At 45.5% G+C, this 12,846-nt stretch overlaps 1 protein-coding gene across 1 annotated transcript in view; it reads left to right on the top strand.

The window, feature by feature from the left end:
* MRPL23 (mitochondrial ribosomal protein L23) overlaps positions 1–12,846 on the top strand; it is a 201,020-nt gene that overhangs the window by 116,928 nt on the left and 71,246 nt on the right. The window contains exon 4 of the mRNA XM_086958934.1: positions 2,600–2,673. Coding sequence (XP_086815060.1) covers positions 2,600–2,673 — 74 coding nt within the window. The remainder of the gene's footprint in view (positions 1–2,599; positions 2,674–12,846) is intronic.

Below are 12,846 nucleotides of genomic sequence, written 5' to 3'. Positions count from 1 at the left end.
TAATCCGACAATACATCCTCTATTGTATGTGGTCCCAGACTATGCAGAGGAAACAGCTGTGCGCATTCAAATATTATCCCCCATCAGAGCATCCTCAGAACAGTATGTGCCGATAGATTCCCGGCTTGGTGCCATAAGGATGGGTAGACATGAAGCTCCACGTCGCAGCAACTACAGAAGGCTAGGTTACTAATTGAGTTGTTGATAGCTACAACAGTGGCGCTCTCTTAGGGCCAGGCCCCGCCATCTTGCGCCATCTTGTAGATTCATGTTGATGCCCTCTATTAACAAATACGTAAAATCTGTATGATCAGCTGCATTCTAACCAGGGTAAAGTGGCTTATGAATTGCTTGTTAGATGTTTATGCTGTGTCTGATTTTTACCTCTGTAAGCCTAACGTACAATGATAAAATGTTTCAAATCCAGAAAGTTCTCAGAGAAAAAGCTCTGCTGTTTTAGAGGCTGCACGGGATGTCCGTGCTTGGAGACACAGCTGGGAAGTTCACATCATCAGACACTACTCATTTAAAGGGGAACACTGCTACTTTGGTTTGGGCTCATTCAAACTAAACAGTTGTAATGTGTATAGCCTCCGTTTTTGCCTTAATGTTGGGTAGTGACCCCTTGAAAAGAACTGCAGAGCTCTTTGCAATGAGTGAAGGGTCTGAAACATGCTTCTATTTTACTTTGACAATAAAAAGTGTTGGTGGTAAAATGCGCTGTTACTGAGGACACTCGCTAGTTGTTTTGACTTTAATGACCACCCTGGCAAGACAAAATTGTTCTAGTTTCGGCGTGTGTTCAAGTTAAAACACACTTCAGTGAGAGGTATGTATGCCTTCCCTGTGATAGTGCATGACCTACACACCACCTTTCCGCCTTTATCCCAATCTGAGCACAAGAAAAATCTTCTCCTATTCAGAAACGAATTCCTCCAATTGTAGTTGATTGTCTCCACTTCTTGGATAAGCCTTTTTAGTAACGGGAAAAATCATAGAAACCGATGTGGTGATTTGTATGTGGTTTCTCTTCTCTAGCTAACTGCAGAGTGAACAGTTTATTTCAATTTTGGCATAGTGGTGCTTTCCATAGATGAAAAGGTTTGTAGTGTATGTACAAGAGACACGCATCAAGTTAAAAAAAACTTCACATTTTCTCTCAACACGCACAGTGTATCCACGCACAGTGTATCCACTTCTGTGGATCATTGCATAGTGCATCTTTTTGTGAGTGTGGCCCAATGATTCTGTCTTATGCAAATCAGTTGTGTTTAGTAAGCACTGAAGAGCTCTTATCTGTCATTTTTGAAGCATCCATAATCTTGCTGAAAATAGAGTGCTCTCCAAACATATCCTTATGTATGTATGCAAAACTGGTACAGCACAAACCTACATTAAGGGAGTCGAGAACTGTGCAAGGTCCAATGCAAAAACTCAGTCTCTGTATATAGCAGGTTTGTGGACTGTTACACTGTCTGCATCATAATCTAGAGTAGTTCAAAGCAGTGAGTCTTCAACTCTTTTCTACGTTGGAGCAGTTTTGGGACAAACCTGATGGAGCACTGACAACAATGGTCTCAGTAGCTCCTTATTCTCTCTCCCAGACACACTAATTTTGTAATTGTAGGGAATGACTATGGCAAGTTGGTTCGCTGTTTGCTGTTTAAGCTGAGTACATGCTCCTTTAAACAAGTGCTTCTAACAGGTCACAAATATTTTTTAGGACAATGTCAAGAAGACAGAAAGAATAAAACCTTCAAAACTGCAGCTAACTTTACATGCACTGAAGTCTTCAATGTAAAACTCCTCAATTTCCTTTTCTCTTCCCATTGCTTCACTCAAAGTGCTGTCTTGGGTGCACTTTCTCTGCCCCATCGAACGTTGCACTTTTCCTTGTTTTGTTGCACACTGAAAAAAGATTGAAATACAGGGAGTGGAGAGGAGTCGTTCACATTATCAAGGATTTCACATTTTCTTTCATGCATTGTGGGCCAGATGAAACAAAATCTTGAGGAACCACTCATTACTAAATAATAAGAGACAGCCACTGGTATTATTAGATTCGGACCTGGTAATCCTCATTTGCAGAGATTTACACTCAACATACATCAAAGAAGTAGTTTCTACAAACACCCAGATTTCAACTACTAGCCAGGAATGCAACTCCCCAACATTGATCACATAGGCTTTTAAAGTAACATAGCTATCAGGTAGCCCAATGTCACTTTTCATATCTTTTAGCTTGCACTGCTGCCACATTTTTTTAAACCAGGTATGTAAGGCGAGCTTGCCTTGCGGATACTTGTGCAGTATTTCGTCTGCACGAGTGAACAAGGCTTTATTTTCAGAACTGTTGCATGTGCTGAAAATGTTATATAAAATTAAGCTGAGTGTGGGGGGGGGGGGGTAGTGGGGAGTGTTGGGCTACTCCCTCTGCATGTCCTGCATGTTTGAGGGAATCTTGTGCGTGTGTTTGTGAAGGCCTTATTTTCCAGCTGCTTTACTTCACCAGCCCTCGTCTCACCCCAAACCACACTCCTGAAGCGCTGCGACATTTGAAGCTGCAAATTAACAAAGCTGATTATCTTCTTTTATGCAGGCAGTAACCGGAAGAGGAATCACAAAAACCAGCGGGTAAAGCGTCCGGATTTCAAAGTAGCCTACGTTCAGCTGGTTAGTATAGCTCTCCTGGTGGGAGTGCAAATCCACCAAAATCTTTCCTCCTTGGTTAATTACTATTACAAGAACATTCAGATTATTTTTAAAGTATGTATTGTTGTAAACACTTCTTTCAACTGTGTTCATTACCTATTGAAGTAACACATTTACAAATGCATTACTATTTCTTTTTTTTTGTGTCCATAAATCCCCATGGTGTCTTCAAATCTTGGGCCATACTTAACACACTCCATCTGCCTCGTGGCCTGTTGCATTCGCTCGCTTCGAGCCTCCATCGATCATATCACACCTCATCGGCAATCCCAAGTACGTCGACCTAGTGTAATCATAGGACAGTGATGTTATGTTCGTAGACTGGCCCTCAGTGCCGCTCGGTGCCTTTCCACCTATGAGATCCCCTTAATGAGATCGTCCCATACCTCTGCCGATCTCTCTGGTTTGCGTTCTACCTCCATACGACTCGTTCACTTAGCTACTTTAAACCACTCCATAGCATGTGGTAGGGATGGATCACCCCAGAGTTTGAAGATCTCCCACCTGGCTAAGAGCAACAGATAGAAGACCAGACCCCTTTGCAAACTGCTCAGAGTACTACCTGTAGTTTTGTCAACCCCAAAAAGAACTAAGACAGAATTCAAGACAATAGATATCCCCATGATGCCCCTTATAGTGGTTTCTACTACATTCCAATATTCTTTGATCACGGGACATGTAGAGATGTGTTAATCTTTTGCTTTTAGGCAGTCACATCTTCTACACCTGGAGATGGGCTGCAGCAAAAACGTAGCCATTTTTGTGTAGCTACCAATACAGCCTATTGATGGCAAAGTAGTGATGTGGTTTAAGGTTTGCGGGGGTGACAACCAAGTATAACAGATTCAAAGAGTCCTTCCATAATATTTGTGTATTCTCTCCATGGGATACAACTGTCCAAACACGTGGGGTGCCTCCAGTTTCTTATCTTCTACCTCCAAGAATTGCCAGTACCAGTTGGCTACCTCCTTGTTCTTTGACTGACGTCCTGAAGAGGGACCCCAAAATCCCACACCCCTTCGATCTCCAGGGACGATTTCGAAAATCAGGACATAAACTGGATGTATTTGAACCTAGATAATCTGTCCCCAGTTTTTACTCTCAACACCTCCCAGGGAAATAAACCTTCTACCGACATCGGGTCCTCCCACATAGATACTCTGGCCTGCCTCACAGGAAGGCTCGGCCTATCCTTCATACACTCTGGTGTTCCTGGGGAGTCCCAAATTGGTGCAAATTCTGAGTAATACCTGATGTTAAGCATCTTTCTCACCCCTTACCAGAGTCTTAATGCTGTCTTTAAAACCTTCAACCGTACTTTTTTGAATAACTCTGCGGCTCCAAACTTATATAAAAAAGCTGTTGGTCCGAACTCCTTAATCATGTCCCCAAAAAGTTTTCCCCATGTAGTAGAGTCGGGTTTCCCCAAAAAGCATTCGAAAGTTTTTCAGTTGAAATGATATACAATATAGAATGTGTATTTCAATTTCTGCGGTAGTTTTCACTAATGTATTCATTTAATGCCAATACTGGCTCATGTTGATTGCTCTAGACATAAGCCCAAAATTAAACATTCTGCACAAATACCTCAATCGTTTATAAATGACTAATTTTGAAAAAGCTGAAGCATATAGGCCTCCAAACCGGTAGGATTAGAGTACAGACTTTGGACTTATCTTAACCACCCCTGAATTACAGACTGCAAACCACCCACCTGCCATATTAAGAGATTCTTACCTGTATGGTGGTGATCTTTCGCCAAAATACTTTCGCCAACATGGTGATAGCACTGCAACATTTTGCTTGAAGTTCAATTTGGTTGGCCACAGCGACATGACTGAGTGACGAATGTAATCTCAACCCCCCCAGGCAAACCTCTATGGGAGAGTATATTTCTGTAAAAATAAAATAAAAGTCTGTTTCCCTGACGAGCTGGAAGCTTTCTAATAGTGCATGGGGAGCATGTATAATTATTATCTATTTTCGTAAACTTCAGCCAGGCATCAGAAGGGCTTCCCAAATGAAGTGGACTTTACACGGTAATGCCTGCCTGAGAATAGTGGTGGTTGGCTCACCCTGAGAATATTTTGTAGCCAATCTGACCAAACTCTGTCAGAGACCCATTGTTCCCCCACCTTTAAATTAAGCATTGAAAACCAAGAGTTGGGTAAGGCATTACATTGATGAACACTAAATGACTCCATATGTACATGTTTAATTAATTATTTTGAAATGCTTACCATGCAACTTTTCTGTAAACAGGACTTTCTTTTGCCCGTTTTATTACACATCTGTCCACTATGTTAGATTGGGAGGTTGGCTGCGTGCATGCAAATATGTTAAAGAAACTAATGCTGTAGAACTAAGGGCCTCGTCCACAATGATTTTACTGTGCTTTACTCTCAAGAGTAAGCCAGGAAAAGAAGTGCTCCTGTGCTCCTGGTCCACTCCTGAGGTTCTGGAGTAAGCCAGATATAATAGAGAGTAAATGTAGCTTGAGAGTAAATGACACCTACTAGTACACCAATATTAATAGAGTAGCAACCAGTACGTTTTTGAGAGACGAGTAAGTGGGTTGTTAACTTGAAAAGTTATTTTTCTCGCTCTTTTTTTTAATTTATTTTTTATTTTTTAGCAATTGCCATAATGGTATCTAGTTTCGTGATAGTGCATTCTTATTACAGGAGTAGTTAACATCTTCTCTGGGTTCACCTTCAGGGCAAAAAAGCACGGGGTCCGGTAGCAGGAGACGCTAGGTGCTGAACGGGTGACAGGCGTAGCGGGCGGTGTGCCATTGTTGCCTCCACCCCCTCCCGAGACCCATGGGGTGTGGATCTTGTAAATCACAAACTGTACAGGTACCTCTAAATTGAAGGTATCCCACTACTTATGGTTTGTTTTTTGCACTTTAATTTTTTTACACCTGCTTTTAACTTTCACGCCCTCAGGTAAGGGTGGGCCTTAGCGTGCCCATACCGCCGAGGTACACTATCTTACGGTCCTGATGAAAGTCCAGTAAATGACACATAGATGGGCAGAAACATGTTGACCCCACTTTAAGTGGAAACAACCAAGTCATTAACTGGTAGTTTTCCCACACATATTTTATGTATGTCAAACTGACCATTGAATAAACTTTTTGTATGGTACAGTTTTTGACATTTTTAATTCACATTTCTTTTTGACACCCTTGCCACGAAGAACCAGCTCCGCAGTAATCTGGCATTGTAGCACACCAGGGAGGCACTCGGCTTCTCCTGATGGGCCCGATGATGAAGCATGTCACCACCCAGGGTGGTGAGTGAGGGCTTCCTGAAAAATTCCCACTGATTTCCAATGCGACTTATTCAGGGTGATTATTCCTTCTCTGTGTCTAGTGCTCATACACTTTTTCCTCCACGACACTCTTTAGTTGTTTAATAAAAATGAGGCTGAATATGCCAGCTCCCAGGGATGATGCACAAATATGCAAGTGCGATGTTGAAAATGTCAGCTTGACACTCGAAATCACGGATCATGGGTCCTGTCAGTCGGACAGCACGCGGCTCCCTGCGTCAGAGTGACAGGACCTGTGCAGACGCCTCTAATGACCGAGGCTAAGCGATGAGATCGTTTTCACAATGCCTGGGTAGGAAAAACAAGCATTGGGTGGCTATTTCTAGTTTGTCATTCTAAGCAAAACACCACTGCCATGCCCCACCAGCCAGCTGCGCCAGCCTCGCTCGCCGCTGTCCCCCGCATCCAACGAACGACCTCCGGCGGCAGATCCTTCTCCTACCTCGCCGCCAAGACCTGGAACACTCCCTACCCACATACGGCAGACCCAAGACCTACTGGCCTTCAGAAGACTCCTCAAGACCTGGCTCTTCGAGCAGTAGCAGCACACTCCCTCCCCTCAGCGCCCTGGGACCATCACGGGTAAGTAGCACGCTTTACAAGTACTCTGATTGATTGAATGATTGATTGAAACTAGGCTTGTGCTCATACTGGCATCTAGTGGCTATATGTAGAACTGCAGTTAAACGATCTGCTAAAGCTTTACTGCTGAACAAACAAGAGCTAATAAATCAAGTGCTCGGTGGGAGCGTGTGAAAGCTCCTATCACTACAAAGGAGACGCCAGAGAGGAGACGCCATGCGCATGCACATCGCCTGTCCCGGCGCGTACCTGGTTTGTTTCCCTTCGAAAACGAAAGCGACAACAATAAAGTCTCGCCAAGGCGAAGCAGCTACGCTGCATTCGCTAGGCACGACCTAAAAATGATGTTCTGGAAAGGGAATAATAACCATTTCTTTTTAACATGTGGAAGACTTGAAACTTCCTCAGGATGTAAACAGTTTCCTACTATTTGTACAATTTTGTACTTTAGCAAGTAGAAATAAAGATGTATCTTAATCCGATAGTTTTGTAGAAATCAATCTATATGCTGTAATGAGTGTATAAAAACTCCAGGTTAGTGTTCACCAAACCTCCAAGGGAAAATTCTTCTCTATTTTATTACTCAGTGCCATTTTAATGAGAGAGTTTAGAAATAATTCACAATATTATTTATATTTTTATTTCATAGAAGTGCTTTGAAAAACTTAACTTGTGGTCCGGAATTTCATATAAATTCCCCTGATACAGGCATCATACATTTGCATGTTATTGTGCATTAGGTCGTTTTATGGAGCCAACCTTATTCAGCCAACACATGTTTTGCCAGTTTAAGTGCCATGCAAGCCTGAGGCTTTATCAGGACTGTTCGCTGGTGAACATAATTAGTAGTAAGTATCTGAATTTTCTCCAGTAGGAACTCAATAATTTGGCTTTCAAGGGCACAAATCCCTTGATAATCTGTACGTCTCTGCGGGCTTTTCAGAAATAAATTCTCATTTTTTTTAAATACTGTAGTCAGTGATTGTTCACATATTGCATATACGAGGAGATGTACGATACTAAGTTGACAAGAAACGTCAACACTACCAGTCCGCTATTGGTGTCCTTTTCCCCCAATTCTAAATGTGTAACGTTGTCACGTCTTATGTGTACTTTGTCACAATAAACGAAATACTACACACAATAATGGGGTTCAGTACAGGGTTTGAGATTCCCAGCATCTTGCCCCACATTGACCATGGACAGGCCTAGACCTCTGCAAACACTCTAGAGCAGCATGCTAGTTAGACCAACAAAAAAGACAGGAAATAACTTTCCCAGGTAATTGAGTCGCTGTGGGCAAGGAAGATTCCTTTTCTAACTATATATATATCTGAGAAGTATAAAAATCTTTTTAGAGGAGACCGGGGATTTCCCGCTTTCCCTACAAAAAAAACAAACTACAAGGAGGGTTTTTATTTGGCTCTGCCATATCTACTAAAACACTGGAGCTACATGGTGGACCAAACTTGTTTCTTGTGTTCACCCCTTCCTACTGCATTTATAAAGAAACAAGGGAACCTTTTGAGTCAGGGGGGACCAAGGGTATGCAATGTATTCTAAGAGACAAGGGTCTCTACCAAAGATGTATAGAGCAACAGTCAACAGAACTACATTGAGACCTGTGTTGGCATTAGCCAGATGGAAACCAATGTGTTTTTTAAACGAGCAATCAAAGAAAACAAAGCAAAACATAAACAAAGAGCAGTATGTAAAAGGGTTGGAAGTCAACAGATTTCCAGACCTCCGGCATTCACACACATAGGTCTAGATGTAGGTAACTCTAATTTACCGATTCATAAATACCGAATTTTAACGATTCGGTATTTATGAATCAGTAAATTAGAAGGAGGGAGATGTAGGTAAATCAAAAATCTGAATTACCGAATCTGTAACATTCGGTATTTACCGATTCAGTAAATACCGAATCGGTATTGCCCATTGATTCCTATGGGCCTTGAAGCCCATAGGAATCAATGGGCAATACCGATTCGGTATTTACTGAATCGGTAAATACCGAATGTTCCAAGGGTGCAGGGGGTGTCACTTTTTTTTTTTTTTTTTTTTTTTTGGCAGACCTTTATTGCACCTTATTCATATACACAGCGGAGTGCCTACAACCCACTGTTGGGGCCGGCCGCAATCGGTGTACCACAGTTATCATACAAGCTTGACAGCAAACGCCAGAGGCACAATTGCAGGAGTCTAAAAGTCTCAGCTCACGTAGGCACTCACAGTTAATCCAGATGTATTATTTAAAGCGCACCTATAGATTGCGGTCGCACGCCCCCATGTGATCTCGGTCCAATTTTCAGTTTTTATAAAGAAAGGTAACATCAACAAATCCCACCCCCACCCCCCGTTCCATCCTGGTTTCAGAGAGTAGTCCAAGTTTAGGAAGCATGATGTGGCAGGGCGATTAGGACAACGTAAGGCTAACAGTACTTCCCAGATAGGGAACATTCACCCTCCTCCCAGAGTCAACCAGACGCCATAGCGAGGATCAGCAACTGTGGACATCACGCCAGGCCTTGCATCCCACCACGTTCTCACTGCCATGATCACCGCCCAGGCATTCACCACATATACAGGGCTAAACAGTCGTCCCGTCCCAAAAAAACCTCTCAAGCCGTTCCCTCTTCGCAGTCTGATAAAGCAGCAGTCACACTCTCGTCGCTATTAGTGTCTGTTAAAGAAAGCATATAGAGTGTAAACGGAGCCCAGACGTCTCTCGGGCGAGATGCCTCCGGCAATTCGTCATAGTAACAGTTCAATTGGTCCCTGGAATAGGCCATATCTTTCAGCCACAGTTGCACCTCGGGCGCTCTCCTAGCTCCCCAGACCATAGCAACCCTCCTTCTGGCTAATTGAAGCGCCAACACCACAAGTCGCCGCGATGGCGCAGCCACCCCAGAGGCAATGCCCAACAGACACAGGCGTACATCTAGCTTTACCTCAGTCGAGGCCATGACAGTAAGCCTTTCAGTCACCTCCTTCCAATAGTCATAGACGCGTGGGCAACCCCAGGCCAGGTGTATAAAGTCAGCGTCCTCAGCTCCGCAGCGGACACATTGAGCAGTAGCCCTGAGCCCATATCGTACCAGTTGAGTCGGCGTATAATACCACTGTTGTATAAATTTATAATGCAGAAGGCGAAAGTTGCCATTGATCACATACCCTCCGGTCATAGCACAGCATTCATTCCAGTCGTCATCACTCAGCGGTTCCGGGAGACTCCTATCCCATCTTGCTCTAGCCAGGGTCGCCCCTCCACCCTCATCTTCCTGTGCAGCCTTATATAATTTAGAAAGTAATTTAGTTCTGTCCTTGATCGTATAGAGCAACTGCAATGCTCCTAGGGCCAAAGGTTCCTCCGGATATGTTGGGTATAAGGCACGCACAGCAGCACGCAGTCTGACATACACAAAGGTGGACATAGTAGCATTCGTCGAGCGGGTGGTCATCTCCTGAGAGGAGAGGAACGACGCTCCCGGAAATAGGTCCCCCATAGTCTGTAGTCCAGCCTCCCGCAGAGTCTGCAGCCCTCCCGGCTCGCCCGAGACAGAAATATCCGAGTGGTAAAGTAGCGGCATGGCCGGGGCGTATAGCGGCAGTCTGCCAGCCCGTTTACCCAGGGTAGTCCATGCAGTCGCCGTGAGGCGCACGGTATCAATCTCCCCCTTCTCAAACACTGAGTGCTTATTTACTATCATAGCCCTTAGTGGATACGGCAGAACTGCACTCGCCTCCAACGCTACGTGCGGAGTGTACGGCGGAGAGTGTATCCAGTAACTTGCAAAATGTGCCTGTGCGCAAAGATAATAAAGTCTCATATCCGGCAGGGCAAACCCACCAAGAGCGTACGGCTTGGTCAGTACCTCCCAAGTCACTCGCGGCCTCTTGCCGGCCCAGGTGAGAGTTATCAGCAGGGATCGCAGTCTCGCAAAGAAGTGTGATTTTAGCGGGACCGGAATGTTGACAAATAGGTAAAGAAATTTCGGCAACACTACCATTTTAATCAAAGATACGCGATCTGCCAGAGTCAGTGGGAGACGTGTCCATCTCGCCACCTGATCTTCCAGAGTGGAAACGGCAACGCCGTAGTTGGCCCGTATGACTTCTTGGCTATCCCTGTGCACCCAAACGCCCAGGTATCTAATTGACTCCGTTGCCCACTCCAGCGGGAATTCCAATGGCACCTGGTGAGTGACGCCCGTGAGTGGCAGTACCACTGACTTGTCCCAATTTATGGTCAGTCCTGAGTACCGGCCGAATTTTATGAACTCTCGAAGTATGCGCTCCAGGTGAATCGCCGGGTCTCTGACATATAGGACCATGTCGTCAGCGTACATTGATACGGCCAACGATCTGAGAGGGAACTTCAGCGCCGCCTCCGCATATCTCTGACGCAACACACAGGCCAACGGTTCCATCATGATGGCAAAAAGCAGGGGCGACAGAGGGCAGCCCTGCCTTGTCCCCCGTTGTATTGGAAAGGGGGCAGAGACGTGACCATTAATCCTAACTCTCGCCGTGGGTGCATTATATAACAGGGCGATTAGTGACGTGAAGAAGAAAGGCACTCCCATCCGATGCAGAACGGCTAGCATATATTTCCAGGCCACTGAATCAAAAGCCTTGGCGGCGTCAAGCATGACTGCCACCGCGGCCAGGTCCGGCTTAAGGAGATGTAGCACGGCGAACAAGGTCCTCAGGTTATGAGTGGTGGACCGGAGGGGGATAAACCCCGATTGGTCGGGCAATACCATAACCGGGAGGAGGAGACGCAGTCTTGTGGCCAGCACTTTGGCTATTATTTTAACATCAGTGTTTATCAGTGAGAGGGGACGGTATGACTCGCACCTATTTAGAGGCTTTCCGGGTTTAGGGAGCGCCACCAATAGCGCCTCCCTCATAGTTCCCGGAAGACGTCCGCTTTCAAAAGCTTCCTCTAGGACCATGGCCAGCCGCGGAATAAGCAAATCTGCATATGTTTTATAAAATTCGGCAGGCAGGCCATCTGTACCAGCCGCCTTCCCATTCGGCAGGGCTGCTATCGCGTCCCTGAATTCCGCCTCGGTAACATGATGCATGAGGAATTCCTGTTGACCCCTGGAGAGCCATACCAGCGCCACGCCCTCCAAATACCGCGATATGTCTGCCTCTTCCGCCGTTTCTCTATGTTCATAGAGTTGCGCATAGTGCCTCGAGAAGCAGGCAAGTATGCCATCCGACGTAGTCACCACAGTCCCCTGATCCTCAATTTCCAATACAGTGCAGTGTCTAGCCCAAGGGTCTCGAATTCTATCAGCTAGTCCCTTGCCCGGCCTACCCCCCTCTCCATAATATCTGGCTGTGGCGCGTTTGGATAGAAATTTCACCTCCTGGTCTGCCAAGTCGTTATATTCCGTGACCTTTGTCCGAACATCCGCCAGCAATGCGCTGTCGGCCCCTTCCTCCAGCCGGCGTTCTAAAGCCAACAATTCCCTTTCTAGCCTGGTCATAGAGTCTCTGATGGACGTGAGGACCCCGGACCGCAACCCGATACATGCACCCCGCACTGAGACCTTAAAGGCCTCCCACACCGTAATCATACTATCGACGGAGCCCACATTGTTCTCGAAAAATTCCTCAATTATCTGCCGCAGACGCTCGCTTAGCACTTGATCCGTTAACACTCCAGGGGAGAGTCGCCAGGTGAATGGGGCAGGAGCATGTGTCGGTATCCGCAGCTTCAGTGCGACAGGGGCATGGTCCGAAAGCGTTCGGGGCAGGTGTTCCGCATTCAGCACCCATCCACTCACATCTCGTGTCACTAACCAATAATCCAATCTCGACCACGTATTGTGCGCTGATGTGTAGCAAGTACCCTCCCGCCTGCCAGGATTCTGTAAGCGCCAGACATCCAACAATTGCAGCCCAGTCATACCCTCGCGCACCGCATCCGTCCCTCTCTTTCGGTCACAAGGCCGATCGTGTCTCCTATCTAACTCGGAATCCAATGTGACATTCCAGTCCCCCCCACAGAGGATTGCAGACGATGGCAGGCTATACAGTTTGTTCCAAAGTGCAATGAAAAAATCAGGGTCATCTATATTAGGACCGTAGACATTAAGAAGCGTGATCAACGTGCCACACAGTTTACCCTGCACAACAATAAATCTACCATCCTGATCCACCTCCTCATGTAGCACCTCAAATGGAACATTTTTTTTG

The sequence above is a fragment of the Lissotriton vulgaris genome, chromosome 2_1, assembly GCF_964263255.1.
Source record: "Lissotriton vulgaris chromosome 2_1, aLisVul1.2, whole genome shotgun sequence".
Lineage (NCBI taxonomy): Eukaryota > Metazoa > Chordata > Amphibia > Caudata > Salamandridae > Lissotriton > Lissotriton vulgaris.
Note: the sequence above shows the minus strand (reverse complement) of the source record. Positions and strands in the feature narration are given on the sequence as shown.